General features: G+C 41.5%; 1 protein-coding gene across 3 annotated transcripts in view; it reads left to right on the top strand.

Moving 5' to 3' along the window:
- Deup1 (deuterosome assembly protein 1) overlaps positions 1–20213 on the top strand; it is a 69507-nt gene extending 49294 nt beyond the window's left edge. For 2 of the 3 annotated variants that reach the window (XM_059267353.1, XM_059267355.1), the window contains exons 12-14: positions 5364–5560; positions 16588–16702; positions 19361–20213. In XM_059267353.1, the coding sequence (XP_059123336.1) occupies positions 5364–5560; positions 16588–16702; positions 19361–19537 (489 nt within the window). In that variant the 3' untranslated portion in view covers positions 19538–20213. Of the gene's footprint in view, positions 1–5363; positions 5561–16587; positions 16703–19360 lie in introns of those variants that run through there. The other variant, XM_059267356.1, reaches the window with a different exon arrangement.
- The last annotated feature ends 392 nt before the right edge of the window (positions 20214–20605 follow it).

Here is a 20605-nt window from a genome sequence, read left to right as displayed (position 1 = left end):
TCTCTGATGTTAGTTTTCTTTTACTTGTCAATTTATAGAAGCATTTTCAAAGTATTTTCTGTAACTTTATATTTTTGTGATACAAGAAGTTTTAAACTTTGACTTGCCAAAAATCACCCTCTCTTTATGGATATATTTGGAGCTTCCTTTTTTGGTAATAGGGTTTTCCACACATATGAATATGCTTTTGTATTTTTTCAGAAGTTTTATATTTTCCATCCAATTGTTCAATCCATTTAAATTGTACTTTGAAATGCAATGTGTAATATCTCAGTTAAAATTTTCATGTAGACATGCTCAGTACACCGGATTTGTTCTTATAATTTCCTGTGCATTCTATCTGGAATTGAATTTGGTTTTGTATTAACTTTGAAGACAACGCCTTTATTATAATAAGATATAGCATGATTCCCCATTTCTTTATAACACATTTCCCAATAATACAATTTTCTTTGAATAGTTCCTGTTTCCTTTCTTTAAAATTATTTCCCAAGTTATTTACAATTCTTGTCACTGTTATAAATGGAATAGCTTGCTTTTTACCACATAAAGCAGCTAATTGCCAATATAGAAGAAGGTTATTTTATTCCTTCTAGAGCAGTGTTTCAAAACTTTCCTAATGCGTGACCCTTTAATACAGTTCCTCATGTTGTGGTGACCCCCAACCTAAAATCATTTCACTGCTACTTCATAACTGTAACTTTGCTACTGTTATGAATTGTAATGTAAATATCTGACATTTCCAATGGTCTAAGGCAACCCCTGTGAAAGGGTCATTTGACCTTCCAAGGGGTCACGATCCACAGGTTGGGAACTCCCGTTCTAGAAGGAACTTTGCTAATGGAGTTTAGCTCTCTGGCTCTCTCCTCTTTTCCTGTGCTCACCCCAATCTCATCATTGTCACAACGCCCTTGCCAGGACCTCCAGGAGAGGCATGGCAGTACTTGCTGGCAAACTTTCTAGTTTATGACTATGAATGTCTCACTTTTGGAGGTTTGCTGGATGTAAATTTGTTTTCAATTCATGATCCTGTGTCGTCCTTTCTGCCCATTGTGAAATGCAGCTGCTAGAGCTTGCCAGGGCCTTTGCAGCAGAGACGACACTGAGTGAGTCTCCCCCTTGCATTTGGTGATGTGTAGAGACTGTGGTTGATGTATTTCCCAGTTTTCATCCAAATTTGGGTTCCTGGGATATTCTTCCCAGTTCTAAATTGGCTTGATGTCACAGTGTGTTTGCTTAGAACAGCAGGGCTCTGGGAGGAGGCTAGAAGTCCCAAACATGTCCTCAGGGCCATGCTCCCTCTAACCTCAGTGCAGGAGGCTTCTGCACACACATAACCCACCCCACCCCACCCCCGGTCCCTCCCTCTTTCCCTCCCTCTCTCCTCTTCTTTCTCCGCTGGTCTGAGACAGTCTTTGGTGTTCCTGGGCAGAAGAGTGCCTCACACCAGTGCTTTGTCTCAGGGTGCTGTGGTTCCCAGGTCTGACTCATCCCATGATCCTCAGGAGGCAGGTTTTCCTTTTCCTTTTGCTGGGTGTTCACTCTGGGCCCACTGCCTCTGTGGAGACCCTGTTCTGACTAGGGGTTAGGAACAGCATAATTAGGAAAGGTGAAGCAAACAATGAGACATGTCAGCCTGGACACGAAGGAGCTCCCTTTGCCTCTTCCTCTTGGCTTATTCAAGCCTCTATTTTTTCTAAGGTCATTTGTATCTTTTTAGGAAACATGCTCATTTCCATTTGTTTCCTCATTACTGAAGTTACTCAGAGCCAGCAGCTTTATTCATCTCCCATATGCCAAGTGTTATTGTCAGGTTTTCTTGTTTGAGACAGGGTCGAACTATTTATCCAAGTCTGGCCTTGAGCTCCTACATCAGCCTCCTGTGTGTCAGAGTTCCAGATGTGAACTGTTGTGCCCAGTTCTGGTTTTAGTTTCCTTTCTTACTCTTGGGCTTGGGTGGTTGAACACATTCTCTTCCATTTGTTTTAATTATGACTCACAAGTTTATTTTATTGACATGTATAAAGAATGGCTTTGAGGGTACTATTACTTCATTTATTTTTTAAAATTTTAAACTTTATTTTTATTTTGTGTCTGATTATTTTGCCTTCATCTATGTCTGTGGACCACATGTGTGCTGTGCCTGTGGACCACATGTGTGCTGTGACTGTGGACCACAAGTGTGTGCTGTGATTGTGGACCACAAGTGTGTGCTGTGATTGTGGACCACAAGTGTGTGCTGTGACTGTGGACCACATGTGTGCTGTGCCTGTGGAACACATGTGTGCTGTGCCTGTGGAACACATGTATGCTGTGCCTGTGGAGGCCTGAATAGAACATCAGATCTCCTGCGACTGGTGTTACAAATGATTGTGAGCCACTATATGGTTGCTGGGAATTGAACTTGAGTCCTCTGGAAGACCAGCCAGGGCCCTCTCTTTAGCACCCTATTTAATTTATTATTAGAGTTTGTCAATTTCTTATTCCTGTTTATTTTACTTTGTTACTCTTTTCAAATTTTATGAAATGAAGAAAACTCTACTTTTATGTATTAAAATTCTGTAAATACAAAAAATCCCATAATCAGATAATTATTTCAGCAATTACTAGAATATACAAATATAAAATTGAATGATTAGAGCTGAAATTTCACCCTAGGTATAAAAAAACAAAATATATACATCATTATTTTCAGCCTCCTAATATTTGTGATATTTGGGTGATATTAAAATAGTAGTTGTTTTTTCTTTTTCTTTTTTTTACCTGCATGTATATCTGCGTACCGCATGCATGCATTGCCTGCAGAAGTCAGAGGGTGTCTGATACCCTGGAACTGGAGTTAAGATTAGGGATAGTTATGAGTTGCCATGTGCATAGTGGGGCCAAACCTGGATCCTCTGCAAGAGCAAGTGCTCTTAACCACTCACTGAGCTATAACTCCAGCCCCGGAATTTCCTTTCTAGACAGGAAATTTCTGATCCTGAGATTGGTCCTATCTAAATAAATACAGAGTTGAGAATGCTCCTGGTTGCCTAATTCTGAAGCTCCTTGCGTCCTTCCATTGAGGAGAAAAAGTTGATCTAAGACGCCTGGGCAGTGGTGGGGAAGCGCTTTGTGTACCACTGCCCTGTGGGCAGCTTCCTCTAGCTGTGGAGAAGGATTGGCTGGGTCAGCCACAGAGTGGCCAAGTTTCTCCAGGTCTCAGTGAGCCGACTGGATGCCCTCCTGAGTCTTCAGCCAGAATTCAGACCTTCCTCTGCATTTCCTAAACTATCATAGTATGCAAGAAAACAGTAAGTAGATGTAGCTAGCCTTTGACACAAAACAAGTAATCATTTTAATAGCTTATATGTACATATTGCATAGTTGTATTTATAAGCTTATTTTCAGTGTTGATATTAACTGATGGTATGAATGATTATCATTATGCAAGCTATTCAAAAAATGTGAGAAAGCTGGGAGCAATGTTGAGTGTTATTCTATGTGAATGGTTCTCAAAGCTTGGGAGTCTAGGGATTTCAAAAAGAAATGCCTAAGCTCCAATCATTTAGTTTTCTAGGCCTTGAATCCCAAATGTTTGGAGCTTCAAAAGCGAGGGGTTGCCCAAGCCAAGCATTTCGTGCTAAGGTATTGCCCTTCTACCCTTCTGTTGTCCCGTCAGCCACAATGCAGCTTGGGATGGTCAACTCACAGGACTGGAAGGATCGAGGTGGATAATAGAGTGTCACACACAGCTTTCCCACAACTTGCTATGTGAGATTAGAGTCTATCCTACAAAGCTTTGAGAAAGAAGAGTGCATACACACACACACACACACACACACACACACACACACACACACCTGCCCTGGAAACTTCCTACAGTGTTTAATTAAAACAGCCTGAGAAATCTCTAAGCCTCTTTTTAAAGCTTGTATTTTTTTTAATTTTTGTAATTTAAATATGTTTCATTTTACATTCTGAGGTGGTGCATTAATGTACCAGGTAGCAAATCTCTACTATGAAACGACATGGCTCCAGATATGCAGGGTTGACTCTGCTTCAACTGCAAGATCAATGCAGCAAACAGTCCAGATTCCAGGCCCAGTCCACATAGGGTCATCATGTGATTTGTTACATCACCCAGCAGCGGGGCATGATACTTTAATCAATATGCGATTGGAATAATTGGAAGAATTTATTATTTTTACTGTCTCTTCTACTTTTATAGCAAAATTAACTCAGAATAAGCTAAAGAATTGAATGTGAAATAATGAAATCATAAAACAAACATAAGAAAGTAGAAGTAAATATTTAATAGCTCTTTAAAAAAAAAAAGAAAATTGGATGTGAGGCAAAGAGGAAGGCACAAGGAAAAGATGACGTTTCATTAAATTAAAACAACGAAACTCAAAGTCCCTTTCCAGATAAAACATGCCACATACCACAATTAAAACTTTAAAAGTATCTTTTTAAAAACCACACACACCATACTTTCACCAAAGGGAGAAACATTGGATTGCGGCCTCTACTGTTAAAAAATATGCCGATATTAGTAAGCAGAAATTCCTCAGTGGGAATATGACCAAAGAATACAAGAAGCAACTGAGAACACAGAGTGAAAATTGCCAAAAGAGAAGGAAAACATATTCAACTTCAGTGATGAAGATGGGTGTTTATTTACCATTAGCAAATCTAACAAATACTAATATTCAATTGGGAGTGTAATAAATAAGACCATTAGTCTATTGGTGGGAATTTGTGAGATTCTTTTAAGGATTTATTTATTTGTTTGTTTATTTATTTGTGTGTGTGTGTGTGTGTGCGCGCCTCACGGTTCACAGCCCTTGGAGACCAGAAAAGGGCATCAGATCCCCTGGAGTTGCAGTTATAGGAGGTTGTGAGATGCCCAATGTGGGTGCTGTGAACTGAATGCTGGTCCTTTGGATGAGCAGCAAGTGCTCATAACCTCTGATCCATCTCTCCAGCCCGCATGTCGAATGTTGGAGAGTAATGAGAGGGAGTAGCACTTCCCAGGGAGGTCCTCGAAGACACCCATTCAGTTTATTCCCACGTTCTAAAGGGATGCCAGTGAAAGTCTGTGAGCAAGTCACAGTGCCATTGATGATTTTGAAACAGACTCAATTTTGAAGAACAGGAGTGATTAAATAAATTTTACACCTCTTTAATGCAGCCATTGAAAGTCTTTTAAAATATATTTTGATTAATTTATTAAATCTAAAATGTTCTGGGGAAACAAAGAGTTCACAAAAACCATGTCACCTAGCTCAAATGAAAAGGCCTTCCCAGAGTATGAGTTCAAACATGTGGAAAGCACGTGTCGTGTGTGAGGTCATTCAGCGGGGGTTTGTTTTACTCCCTAGAGTGTGGACTGCACTGACAAGACGCATTCACGGTACACATCGATTAACAAACTGGAATACGAGAATGAAAGGCTCCGAAGCGATCTTGCAAAGCTCCATGTCAATGGAAAAGCAGCATGGTCTAATCAGAGTAGCTATGATGAAGCAGGAGCATATGCCTACCAGAGCCAGCTGAAGATGGAGACCAGTGGAGACAGGTATGCTGGCTTGACCATCAGGAACAGATATTTAAAAATGCCTTGGGGGAAATTCATAAGTAATATCAAATGATGGCTTCTTCGGGTGTTTAATTTATCTGGTAGTGATAACACAGGAGTCGGGGCACACTATTTCATAAGAAGTACCCACTGGCAATAGCTGCCCAACTACAATGGTGAGCTGGGCGGAGAGTTCCCAGGGTTTTTTGTTTGCTAGTTGCTTCAGAACACTTGTGCAAGAAGACATGCTGTACAAATAAACTAGTAGTCTTTTTAATGTTCTGAGAATAGAGAAAACTAGATCTACTCCGTTAGGTATGATGGCAAAGCGTCACTTCTGTCTGTCCTTCCATGGTACAGCCACTTGGTGCTGTCATTCTTGCCATGGTGACCAACTGCTGGTCACATCCTTACAAGGGCCCTAGGGACAGTAAGAGAGTAGAGTGCATGGAAGATCAATACCCACTGTCCATTTCACATCCTAAGTCAATGTTAACAATGAAACATGCTAATTAATTCAATTTTAACCAAGGATTTATGGAGTCAGAAATGTCTCTGGAGGCTGATCACTGTTTCTTCAATCTTACAAAATGCGCAGCAAAGCGATTCTTTTTCCACAGAACTTCTCAGAGCCATGAAGATGTTAGTTTACAGTGTGGGTTTCTGAGAAGGGCTATGGCATGCTGCCTTCACCAAACTTCCCTGACATAAGCCTTTCATGGTGATTAAGAAAGTCCAGACCACACTGCAACTCAACCTGTCCTCAGAAGCTTGAGACACTTAGCGTGGATGTCATGGTTTCTTGTGTGTGGGGTGTTAGTGGAGATTGTATGAGAGAATCTGTGTAATATGTGTAGTCGCATTAATGGTGGTCACTAATCACTAATATTATTAATAAATTGTATTTATATTATTAATACTTCTATAATAATTCATGGTGACTAAAATGTGTATTTTGGCGACTAGACTAGTAGCTGACCCTGAGGTTTGGAGAAGGTGATGATGCCAGGCTCATCTTGATAGCTAAGCAAAACCTATGGAACAGACCAAAACAGGGGGGAGAGGAAAGTCTGCTCAACACTCCCAAGCTCTAGAGCAGTGCTCTCCCTTCACTACTTCAGTCCCATAGGTAACCATTTTAATCAACCTACTTTTTGTCTTGTGGATTTGTTTCCTTTACTCTGTACTGTCCATGCTGCTTCCTCTCCATCTGGCTGGCGACTCTGCCCTTCTTTCCAGCATTCTCTCTGCCCCTAAAATCCTGCCTAGCAATTGGCCATTTAGCTTATTAAACAAATCCAAGTGACATTTCTTCATAGTGTACAAAAGAATTAGTCCACATTTCTCCCTTTCTGCCTAAATAAAAAGTAAAGGTTTTAACTCTAACATAGTAAAACTATATATAAGAACAACTATCAGGTATGAATTTCATTTACAATGTTCAGTCCATTTGTATTTGGCATATTTGGGAAAAATACTTTATTACTTATTCTATCTTGGTGAGTCCAAAGCTCTGTACCTAATTTACCTTCTATCATAAGTAAGGAAAACTGTAACTATAACTACCTAGTCTTCAACTCCATCAAAGACCCCCAGATGGTTATAATATTACCTGAGTAAACAGGAAGTGCAATGTAAGCCACTTCCAAACCTATGGAAATGACAATCATCTGGCTGCCTGGATAGTCACCCAAGGTTCCTTTGTAATGTTGGAGCATCCATCTTCAGCCTACAGGCCTAGAATATCTGACAGACTTTTTTATGAAGCAGGAATTTTGAAGGACTGTCCCACCTTGTTTTGGCAAAGTTCAGCAGTCACTTTCCTATGTGTCCTGCAGAATGTCTGGCAGACATTTTTATGAAGCAGAAATTTTGAAAGACACCCCCACCTCATCTTGGCAAAGTTCTACAGTCTTTTTCCTTTGTGTCCTGTTTGTACACTTTGTACATCATATTGTCAGCAGTCAAGACAAGAGCAGTTTATTGCCCAAATGGCTAGTTTTGCCACATTGAAAGCAAACTCCACATGGAGTTTCTTTGATGTCCATAATCTGGAGTAAATTGGTGCAGCCAGGAGCATACATGTTTCATTGTCATGAAAAGCTCTAGTGCTGCCAGGAGCATACATGTTTCATTGTCATGAAAAGCCCTATGTTAACAAAACATTTTAAATGCCATAGTCTGCAGGCCTTTGAAGTGTTTGAAGACTTTCTATTTAAAATGTATCTCTGATCTTGAAAACATACCTAACATGACTACAAGTTTCATTGTTATAGGTGACTATTAACCTTCATTTCTTTATTATCCTAAATAGTTTGTAATAATAACTTTCAAGGACTAGAAATTTACATTGCATTGTTCAATGAGCTGCATAGGTACAATACCTTAAACAAGAGTAGAAATATCTATTCTAACAAAAATAATCTTATATTTGTATCGATATACAAAAATCCATACCAATGTAAAATAATTGAGACTAGTGATTGTTCAAAATTAGACTCACCAATCTACCCTTTTAGCTCATTTTTATACTATATCTCCCTTTTTTCCTTCAGAAAGGGATCCTTGAATCTAACTCCTTTGTTTAGCTTTTTTCTTGACCATAAAAAATAACAACTTGTAACCATCCTTCCTAAATGATGACAAATATCTGTAACCCATTGAATGACCAAAAGCTATCAAGCCCACCTCTTGCGAATATGGGCGTTCTCTAGACTGCTTTCTGTTGTCTGGGGGTGCTGAAATCTTTAGAAGACCCTGAGAAAATTGGGATAATGGTCAAGTCCTGGGAGAGTTAGCTGTATTATTTGTTGTCCAGTCTCTGTGCAATGGGAAAGTGCACAGCTTATTTTAAATCCTACCTGGAGTAGTCTGTAAAGCTGGACTATCTCAGTCAGCAGTCTTGAAGCTGTTTTGAATGCTGAACTCTGAGGAAACTGCAACAGAGGCATTCTAAGAGGCTGGGTCATCTGTGCCACCCATTTTCATTGGTGTCTGGCCCCCTTGCTCTGAAAACATCTAAACTTCCAAAGGTAATATACATATCAGCATTAACACAAGTGTAGAATGTACAATGTCCACAAGTCAGCTAGAGATAATTTTTTGTTTTATGTTTGAGCAGGTGAAAGACATCTGTCAACTTTCTAAGTCCGTTTGGACTATATAATCAAACTGTAATATAAATCTCTATCCATGCCATATGAAAGGATGGCATATAATAAGTCACGAGGACTCTGTAGCCAACAAGATTTATCATGTCTCATCTTATCTCAGAGCTGTTCCCATGTCAAGGGATCAGCTTACATGTCACCTGTCCTGTAGTCTTTTTGGCTTCTTCCCCCATGTCTGTAGCCAAGATACTCAGGAGGTCTCCCCTGGTCAAATCTAATCTCTATTAACCTAGAAGGAATCCACAGCCTTTCATTTCCTCTGGAAACAAAAGCATAACCTCTCTCTCAACACAACACATTGACAGATTTCCATTTTGAAGTTAAGACATTGTTAAAATATACAGGTTGGTTTAATTTAGCAGTTTCCATAATCCAATGTCTCTCAGCAGCTATTGTTTTTTGTACATTAGCATTTAATATTTCAAAGTTAATGACACCATATAGGATCAAGACTCCCTGTGTGTTTCCCATCCTTACATGGCTTAATTTTTTTTATTGCTTTACTCTCTCAAAACTTTATTATTTTAAACTATTTTTTCTTTTTTTTTTTTTTTTTTTTTTTTTTTTTTGGTTTTTCGAGACAGGGTTTCTCTGTGTAGCTTTGCGCCTTTCCTGGAACTCACTTGGTAGCCCAGGCTGGCCTCGAACTCACAGAGATCCGCCTGGCTCTGCCTCCCGAGTGCTGGGATTAAAGGCGTGCGCCACCACCGCCCGGCTAAACTATTTTTTCTATGACTGTTTATACCTTTTTTTTTTCTTAAGCCTAGACACATTGTTAAAGACACTGTAACCTATTTAGAGGTTTTTTGTCCATCTGAACCTACTTTGCTGCATATGGTAACCTTTTCTCTCTGCATGAGCAAAACCTTAAACCTGCCATGCAGCTTAGATCGTGGTGCACTGGTAGCTCGAGCATTCAGGCAGCTGCCGGGAGACCTGTCTCTGTACTGTGGCCAGCATGAGAGACACAAGACTAGGAAGCCACATTTGGCTCATTTTTTGTGTGTTTAGAATATTTTTTTTAAGTTTTCTCAGGTCTTATGTGGATATATGTGGCTGAATGTTGGGTGCCATTTGTTAATTATAAAATTATTATTAATATTAATTATTATGATTAATTATAAAAGCTTGGCCAATAGCTTAGGCTTGTTACTAACCTATTCTTACAACTTAAATTAGCCCATTTTTATCATTCTACTTTTTGTCTCATGGGTTTATGACCTTTACTCTGTACTGTCCATACTACTTCTCTGTCTGTCTGGCAACTCCACCCTTCTTCTTCCCAGCATTCTCCCTGCCCCAAAAATCCTGCCTAGCTATTGGCCATTTAGTTTCTTATTAAACCAATCCTAGTGACATTTCTTCACAGTGTACAAAAAGATTATTCCACAACAGTTGGTACTATGGTGGTCCTACAGTGGGGGCACTATAGTGAGGGTGCCAGGATATGAGTACTGTGGTGGTGATGTCATAGCTGGGAGTGCCATGGTGTGAGTGTTATAGTGGAGGTGTCCTAGAGGGGATGCCATGATGAGGGTGCCATGGTGGGGGTGCTGTGGTGTGGGTGTCATAGTGGGGGTGCTGTGGTGTGGGTGTCATGGTGGGGTACTGTGGTGTGGGTGTCACGGTGGGGTACTGTGGTGTGGGTGTCACGGTGGGGTGCTGTGGTGGAGGCGCCATGGTGGTGGTGGTGCCATGGAAGGAGTGCCATGGTATGGCACAATGATGGGGGCTTCAGTGTAAGCATTGTGGGAAAATGAAGAGGCCTCTAGCCACAGCCCAAAACCTGTCCTCTGATGACTGAACACATGTTGATCACCCGGTAGACCTGAAAACCTGTTCTAAGAGGTCATTTTCTAATCTAGAATCGAAACCTCACAAAGCATGTCAGTACTTTCAGTCTCCACAGAGCCCTCAAGATGCTGGGAAGGGTTGGCCCACTGATGGCTGATGTCAGTGAGTCACTGAGGCCCTGGGCTCCCAGCTCCTCACCTCAGTCACTAGAGCAACTCCGGTAGCGTCAGGTGAGGTATTGTGCCATTACTCTGCAGTTTGTGATTTTAAAAATGTTTTTCTTGGCCCTTAATCTTACTTTGTCAGGCAGTGCAGCATGTATTGAAAGTGCCCAACAAAAACAAGACAGTGGGAGACAGAGGCAGGAGGGAGTGAAAGGCTCCGCGGGAGATTATCTTAATAAGCTGTCTGGACAACTGCTCCTACTGCAGAGCCGTGCCCTGCCAGCTCCATTTGCTGAAAGTTTCATTAAATTTGTTTTAATGCCTCGTCTGATTTCAGTGTTCTTCAGTGACCTGGTTTTGAAAAGAAACAGCATTTCAAATAGTCTGAATAAATTATTGCCATGTAAACCCCACTATAGGGAAGAGTTGTTGAGATGCAGGGACACTGTGAGCTCAGCAGTGGAGAACCAGAAAGCAGGTAGCTCCCCGCTGAAGCTGTCAGTGGAAGAGGAAGCCTTTCCTCACAGCCCAGCTCCGGGAGTCAAGAAGCAAAATCCATATGCACATATGTGTGCATTTACATGGATGTGTGTGTATACATATGCATACGTGTGTATATAAATATGTGTGGTGTATGTGTGCATGTGAGTATGTGTAGTATATGTATATATATGTATATATGTATGTGAATGTGTGTGGTTATGTGTATGTGTGGTATATATGTATCTGTATGTATATGCATGTGTGTTATGTGTATATATGTATGCATATGTGTATGTATTCTATATATATAGTTTATATGTGTATATATGTATGTATGTGGGTCTGTACATGTAGGGTGTGTTTCTGGTGTAACTTAGCCAGAAAATACCCAAGTCATCTTTACAAACCAATGGGTTAAACTATTTGGAGAAGGAAAAATAAAATTGCTTCATAAAACCTCAAGGTCGCAGTCTAAGGAAATGCTCCCTTGTAAGTGAGGAAGATTCTGGCAGTCTGTGAGTTAGACAATCTGTTGTTCATTCCTAACGTTTGTCTTTCACCCCTGTCTGAAGTGATACCCTAATGTTAGCTCACTTGAAATCTGAAGCATTTTCAGGTGATCCAAAGCATCGAGTTTCTAGAATAATAATCTACTCATGACTTAAAATTTTTATGAGATTTAATGGAATTTAGTGAAGATGCTCTATGTAGTGTTCTTTAAAAAACAGTGTTTTGAAGTTATGGGAGAACTTACAAGCTGATTTGAAGTACTGGGATCCAGAATTGTTAATATATAACCAATTTTAACGACAAACCAATTTTGTAATCAATGGAGCTTGTCTTTATATGAGAATACACACTTAAAAGTGAAGTCACAGGAGCTGGAGAGATGGTTCCGTGGTTAAGAGCACTTACTGCTCTTCCGAGGACCTGAGTTTGGTTCCCAGCATCCACATCAGGTGTCTCACAACCTCCTGCAACTCCAGTTTCAGGGGATTTGACTCCCTCTGCCCTCCACCAGCACCTGCATACAAGTAAGCCCACATAGGCACATACACATGAAAATAAATAATCTTTTAAAATGTGATATTCATGGTTTAAATTCTTATATCATGAACCAAGAAGACATCAGTAATTGGAAACATTAATCATTAAGATGGCTTCATGTCTAGCTAATAAAGTTAGTGTCCAATAGGAAAAGGCCACACAGTTAGCAGGTCTGTCATTGCTGCTTGCAAGGTCCCTTGTCAGGGGATGAATCTAGAAGCCAAAAATAGGTTAAGAAATTCTGTACTGTGGTATTAAGTAAGAAGTGGAACACAGCCTAATAAAGGGTCCAGGCCTGGACAGTGCAGGCCACAGAACGGTGAGAAGGTGAGGCTGGGGAGGTGAGCAATAGGTGATGGGTTCTTGTCCCCAGCTAGAACATTATCCCATAGTCCAGAAGGAGGACCTGGAGAAGTGGGATGGGCCACACGTCAAAGGCCTGCACATGTCAGACAGGACCTCACATTCCATCCAAGTAGAAGAGCCTGCCATACTTAGCAGGCCTGGAGCAGGGCCTATGGGAAAGCTAATTACACAGTGGGACTTGTGAGTGGATATCAAAAGCCTTCTGCAATAACTTTTAAGCCCTCTTTAAATTGATATGTGCAGCATTTTGGTAAGGTAGTTTTATGAAGTATTTGAATAGCTATGTCCTAGAAGGGCTTTCAGCTATAAAGATGATTTAAGGCAAAGCACTTTACTTCATAATATAGTTTTTTCCTTCAATCTCAATATTTTATCGATCTTATAATATAAAAAATATTCCTATATAAATCTTAGTAATTAACACCATAAAGCCATCTCTATGCATTCATAGCAAAATGGATAATTGGGATAATTACTTAGATAATTTAGAAAAAATAATACTTTGTATAAAATCTCTACACACACACACACACACACACACACACACACACACACACACACACTTCTCAGATCACCTCTATAATTGTCTTGTTTTTTCCACCTGGAAGTGTAGACACTAGGCTCAGGCCAGAGATGATACATGGGTGCATTATACGATTGTTACTGCTCAGTTTGAACTGTGAGATGTTTCATCTATTGTTCACATCATAAACCATGTTATTTCCATTTAATTTGCTCTTCTGTTTTCATGGTAATTATGGTGTGGGATAATGGGGGAAAAGATTTATCTCAAGATAACTAAAACTGGGAAACATTTGTTTGCTTCTCTACACCAATCTGCAGGCACCTAGCACGATGCTTTGTGCCATTTATATGCACAGACTTGAAGAAGTTTGCATAAGAAGCAAGTCTACATGGACTGGGCTTGGGATGAGAACAGAAAAATACAGTGTGGGTTTTTAAATTGCATCAAAACATTGCTTTGAAAATAGTCAACACCTGTGGGAAATCTGGGTTATTAATAAGGATAAGTAGCTTTCATTTAAAGAGTTTTTATGTTTTCATGGTCTTTGATGATTTGATTAAACTTAAGCCCCATTTTCATGAAAGACATTTACTTAGTCAAACAGGCCAGGTGGGATAGTCTTTGGTCCAATTTTAAGGTATGTTGTGTTGTTCCATTATTTGCTTATCTGTTCAGTGGTTTGTTTGTTTGTTTGTTTGTTTTTTACTTACATCTTCCACCCAATATTTTAGCACAGACAATAAATTCCATAGTGTGCTTTGCATTCTTGTTGTGGGGTTCAACTTCAGGAAAACTTGGATTTGAGTTCAAAGTTACCAGTTCCTAGCAATTTATTCTCATTTTTAAAGTAAACTATTGTTTTTAGGGTTGTGGGAGTCCGCTCCCACCTTTTGAAGGGTTCTTAGATGGAGGAGAGAGGAATGAGGAAATATCAGATAGAAAGATAGACCTAGACAAAGAAAAGAAAGACAGAGACTCAGGATAGCTTCGGGAGGGCCTGGGTCAATACCCAACAGCCTTGCCCTTTATTGAAAAGGGCTTTTTATAATATGCCAAGGGGAGAAGCAAAGATCAAAGCATGCTGTACAGCCAAGTGTAGATCCTTCCAAACACTTGGTAAACACGCCTGTGGCCAAATCATCTCCTTACACAGCCCTACTGGGTAAAGCAAGCTGAGATTTTCTGACCCTGAGTAAGTTGTCACTAGGAAGCCTCTGTGGGCTCCCACGCCAGGGTTGACCATTTGGTACTAGATAACCAACTGGTGTACTCTTCCCTAAGGAAGACTATTTCTCCCTCTCAGCCTTCCTTAGTTGCCTGTAGTTCTTTGTGCAGAGCTGAGGCACCATAGGATTTCCTCCATCCACTTTGGTGTGTCCATTGGTGTTGGCCTTGTTCTGTTCACATTTGGGCAATCACGATGGTAAGACTTTCTGACATTCCTAGGAGGGACAGTCTCACAGCAAACTTGGTCCTCTGGCTCGGACAATCTTTCTGCTCCATCTTCTGCAATGTTCTCTGAGCCTTAGGTGCAGGAGCTGTATTGTAGATGTATCTACTGGGACTGGGCTCCACAACTCTATACTGATTAGTTATAATTTTCTATAATGGCTTCTCTCTGCTGCAAAGAGAAGTTTCCTTCCTGAGGGATGAGGACTATGCTTATATGGGTACAGGGACAAATATTTCCAATGTAGTTGAGACTACACTGGTTTAGTAAAATTATGGGTTCTTCTCCAAGATCCATGACTTCATTAGCCTTGGGTAGTTGGTTGGGTTTCTAGTACCAGGCATGATTATCCACTTGTTGAGTGTATCTTAAGTCCAGTTAGAGAGCTGTTAGTTATCACCAAGGCACTGCCGTACCTTTAAGGTTATAGTGCCATTCTGCTTGTTGATGTGGTTCACAGGTGTCATGGCTGTGCAGGACTGTCCATTGCTTCTCTTCTTTGAAATCTAAAGTAACATTAGACAGACTGAGCTGTTTGTAGTTAGGAATATATAAACATATTTATACATATATATGCATGTAAAAATGGAAAAAGAGACCATGAATTTGAAAGAGTAAGGAGGGGTATACAGGAGGGTTTGGGGGAGAAAAGGGAAGGGTTGTGATGTAGTTATATTGTAATCTCAAAAATAAAAGAAAAAAATTTCATACAATTAAAATAAATGATTGAAGTTGGACTGGTGACTCAGAGGATATAATCCCACATTTAGTGGGGCTGGGGCATCAGGGGAAGGAGAGGCACAGGGGCAAGAGGACTTCTAGTTCACGGAGAGCCTGGGGAGACCCTGTCTAGGATTTAAAATAAATAAATAAATAAACAGAACTAAAATGTAGCTCAGTGGTAGGGCACTCACCTAGAAGTCTTTGCAAGAATCTGGGCTCAGTTCCCCAGGACCAGAAAGGAAAAAAGGAAAAGAAAATGAATGGGTAAATAATTTAACTTTACATTTTAGTTTCTTCATCTGTGGTGATGTTCACCTTGTTGGGCTTTTCTGAAGATCAAATGAGCATCAAGATGACCCTGACCCTCACTGGGTGTCGAGAATGCAGCAGGCATTGTGTTCTCCGTGTTCTGCATGCATTGACCTTGCACTTGTCCTAAGAACCCTTTCTCATAGGTGAGAGAGAAAGTCAGAAAACAAGTGACCAAGACGCCTGGGAGGGCGCCATTGGGAAGCAGACTGTGTTAGTGAATCCAAAGGAACTGGTTAGTACAGAGACGTGGTACCACATCCCCAAAGCATGACTTGTTACGAAAGCCTGTGAAGTGCAGCAGAGAACTCAAATGTCTCCCCCATGGCAGCAGTGTTCAGTGTTCAGATTTCTGTCAGATTTGCTCCGGTTATTTATTTGGCCTAGAATACAAAAGCACAACACAGAATTAGGAAGGCTGAGACTACAGGACAGTAGACTGTCCTAGCAATCTTTGTGCTTTCTGCTTCATAATTCTGCATTCCAAGCTTTTAAAGGGGAGTTGAGATTATTCAAAAAAAATTTTTTTTTCAAAGAAATACGCCAACAAACTCATTCATTCAACTGGCTCTCCTTAGCTGAACATTAGGGAAATCAAAACTTGCTATAATGCACATGGCCTTTGGTGGGTTGTTGGAATGAAAGTGGCCTCATAAATTGGAATACTTGGTCCCCAGTTGGTGGGACTGTTTGGGAAGGGTTCAGAGGTACAGTCCTGCTGGAGGAGGTGTGCCATGGGGAGGAGAGAGCTTTGAGATTCAGAAGACTTATGCCATTACCAGTTAGCTCTTCGTTTTGTGGTCATAGATCAAGATGTGAGCTCTCAGCTCTTCTGCCATGCTGCCATCATGGACTCCACCCCTTTGAAACCATAAGCCAGATGAAACACTTTCTTTTATAAGTTGCCTTGGTCATGGTGTTTTATCACAGCAATAGGAAACCAAACAAACTAGGATACTTAGGAAGACCATTGACATCCATTTCTTCTCTTTTAGAATTAGCCAAGACTGTGAGCTGAGCAGATGCCCAACACCACCGATACCACCTTTGCCATTTCAGACTAAAGAAATGATAAGTCCCTTGGCTAGTGACGATGAAGTCTTCCCTCTGGTGAGTTTCTGGAAGCTGAGTTTTCCTTTAAGGGTAGATTATTCAATATTGAGACCAATACAGGGAAGGGCAGAAGAGCTTAAAATGTCACTTCTTTCTCTTTTGTTTGTTTTGTGGTTTTGAGGTAAGGTTTCTCTGTGTAGCCCAGGCTAGCCAGGCGCTCACTTTGTAGACCAGGCTGGTCTCAGAAATCCACTTGCCTCTGCTTCCAGAGTGCTGAGATTAAAGGTGTGTGGCAAAGACCTCTGAAATAAGACTGCAGGGTGCTCTCTACAGGCCATTTGACCACACCTATCTCTAAAAGGAAAAGATAACACCCCACCAAGAATCCTGGCTATACTTTTTAGTTTTCTGTTTGTTTTGTTTTCATTCTTTAGAGACAGGATCTCACTTGGGCTCAGGCTAACCTAGAATTCACCAGGCAGCCCAGGCTGGCTTTGAACTTACAACCATCCTCCCGCCTCAGGTACTGGAATTGCAGGCATGAACCACCAGACCCAAATAGATTTTAACATAGAGTAGCATGTATAAACTGAACATGGCCATGTGCTGAGTCATCCCAGAGAACATTGATGTAAGTGCTAATGCCCTGAGGCAGAAAGGGTCAGCCCAGGAATGCAGATCACTTCCAGGGAGGAGAAAACTCTGCCCTCTCCAAAGTACAAGGGACCCAGTGAGGTCTCGCTGCAACCAAGAGGCTGCCTAGTGTCAGTGAGGGGTGGCACACCTCCTGGATTCAGCTGGCCCAAGAGTCAACAGAAGCAAGCTAAGTAGCTCTCAATGGGAGGGCCACTCTGCCACTGGGTCCATACATAATATCCTCTGGGGTTGCCAAGGACAGAAAATGGGACAGGTAACGTTGTCCATCTGCTAGCTGCTCTGTGTCATCCTGGGCTCACAGGAAGGCGTCGTCTAAGGTTTATGCAGGCTCTGCTATAGGAGACACAGCCTCACTCTGGTCTTAAACATCAGCAACATGACTTTCCCTCTGAGGCTTATGAAATGCACAAGGCATTCTCCCTGCTGGAGATTTTTTCTAGAACAGGGTTTACCATTCATCTGACCCCAGAGTCAGGATTTCTAACCTATCCTGAACCCACTATGGAACTTTCCTTTGTTCTAGGCTTGCCAGCCTTCTGTGCTGCCCGGTAATGGCACCAGGTTGCTCTATCCGAAAGCACAGAACTTCAGTACACATTAACTTACACTCTACATGGATATCTTTGCTTGCCCCACACAACCTAAAAGCATGCCAAGCCCCTGAGTCTTGTGTGGGGCTTTGTTTCCACTCCTGGAGTGTGTGCAAATTTTCAAGCCTTGGGTTCCTCAGCTTCTCTAACTTGATACTTGTGTTAGTACACAGGCATGGTCTTTTGGGTGTCCGAATGGGCAAAGTCCATTGGAATTCACTACGACACATCATTAGCACAAGCTGGGGCAAACCTGGTGTTAACAGTGTCCATCCTATGTAACAACAACTGCTTCTGATCATCTTTGCCCTGGATATTTAGAAAGAGTGTGCCTGACCCACCAGCAGTAGACACTGCATGTTCAAGGCTGTTTCCTTAGACTCTGGTGGAGAGGCTGCACCTGGTGCAGAAGGTACAGTTGGGATTTAACCCTTGGACATGGCTACAGGCCTCTGCTATCGCCTGCTGTGATCTGGAGTTTCTATAGATTGATGAATTAAACTTAGAACCTGGTTCACTTCCATAAAGCTTCATTCTTCGTAACAAATAAAAAGTAAAGAAGAATCAAGGTGGCCAGGTGCATTGGTGCACACCAGGAATCCTAGCACTATGGAAGTAGAGATCCAAGTCACCCTCAACTACAGAGTGAGTTACCGGCAAGCCTGGGCTACCTGAAACACTGTCTCAAATAACAATAAAGAGGAAGAAGGGTAGATAAAAGAACTAGAAAATTAAAGTGTAATTTTTTAATAATTTTATGATGTTTAAATAAAACTAATGCCCTTTATTCCATAATTTTTTCTTGCGTAAATTATACACTAAGCACATCACAAGCTGTGAAATACCCCCACACCTCCCAGCCAGGCATACTGGGCATCACTCAGATTTCTTCCACTAAGCCCAACTAGTGGGGAGGACAGGTGGGGAGGACTGGAGCACTAGTTCCATCACACATACACACAGAGAGAGAGAGAGAGACAGAGACAGAGACAGAGACAGAGACAGAGAGAGCGCCACCTCCAGCAGGATGTCCTGGGCCAGGCTCCTCCCCACCTAACTCCCCTAGGCATTCAGCCCCTCCTCAAACCTAGCCTGATTTCTGTTTCAAATGAATCATCTTTACCCAATCTACTACATCTTCACTCCAGATCTGGGACTTACCTGTGTTCTGATTACCTGCCTTGCAAGTCAGCAAAATGTGTTCTGCCTGGGTTCCCTGGTACTTAGGTCCACCCTGGATTTGCAGCTGGTCATTGCAGTTTTCATTTCTAGAGCTCTTTAATGGTGTGGAGCCGAGATGTCTCAAATCCTCGAGGGTTTCATTAGCAGGGACTACATTGCAAGGGGAGGAGGACTCTGCTCAAAACTGGGTACTTTGTCAATGCTGCAGGGTTGACTGACAGGGAGGTGCATGCCTGTGACTTAAGGCTCCGCATTGGCCACGCCTCACTTGTCTCCCTCTCTTCAGTCTCCACCAGATGTATCCTTCCCGGCTTCCCTGGCTACACAGCACTTCCTGATGGAAGAAGAGAGACGGGCCAAGGAGCTTGAGAAGCTGCTCAACACACACATCGACGAGCTGCAGAGACACACCGAGTTCACGCTTAACAAATACACCAAGTTCAAGCACAGCAGACACATATGAGCTCTGCACCTTTTCTGTTTGCTTCCTCTCCAAAAGGAAGAAAGGGGGAAAGCTCCAGCGCAACACTTGCAAAGCAGGCTCATGAAACAGAAATCTGGTTCCGTCTCCACAAGCCATTCACTCTTCTGTAAGGCAGCTAGAAAAGAGCATTTGTTCCATAAAGCTCCTTGTTTCTGCATTTCACATACTAATTGTTCTGTTAGGATAGAATAAGCATGACTAGCCCCAAAGGGTTTCTTTCCTGTCTAAGGAACAGTTTGGGAATAAAAATAAATTATTTCTGATTTTAATCATGTATGCTAAAGTCCCATTTCCTGTGTAACAGGCAGCAAGAAAGGGAAGTGCTCAACTCAAATGTAAGGAAAGTGAGTGCAGCCACTCTGTGCTGGGCACAAAAGCTCAAGGACGTCTAAAAGTGAAAGGTGTTTAGATAGATACACTGGACTATGTAAACACCCTAAGATTTGCTTTAGAAGCACAAGGACATGCCTTTGCTGTTTCTACATTCACTTTTGTAGTGTCTCTGCCTTAACATCAAGCAGGATCCTGAATGTGCGCTGTGCACAGCCAGAGAGCCATGCTGCCACTGAGACACAGCAAACACAGAGCACCATGTTTCCTCTGTCTCCTTTGTAATCATCCGTGTTTGTAATACAATAAAGGAATGCAAAATTCAGTGGCTTTACAAGTGTCCAGTTTCTACAGAAATAATAGCAAGAAAATGAATAAGGAAATTCACATAATAAACATACAAAATGATAATCTGATGTCTTGTTCTTTAAACATGGAATACACACACACACCCCTGCCTGTACATCTGTATCAGAGCACACAGAGATTATGAAGAACTTCAAGGTAGGACTACAGCTCTTGCAGTCTCCTTTCTTTTTAAAGAAATAGTGTGGACACGCTGAAAGAGAAGCCCTATGTCCGTGGATAACAAGTGTTGTTTTCATGTGAACTATACAAAATGCTATCTACTTTGGGAAGCATCGCTGTCTGTGCCTCTACAGCTCCTGACATTTCAAAAGCTTGCCATGGTAGTTAAGCTACAATGAAAGCCCCACA

This window comes from Peromyscus eremicus, chromosome 7, assembly GCF_949786415.1.
Source record: "Peromyscus eremicus chromosome 7, PerEre_H2_v1, whole genome shotgun sequence".
Taxonomy (NCBI): Eukaryota; Metazoa; Chordata; class Mammalia; order Rodentia; family Cricetidae; genus Peromyscus; species Peromyscus eremicus.
This window is presented reverse-complemented; position numbering and strand designations above follow the sequence as displayed.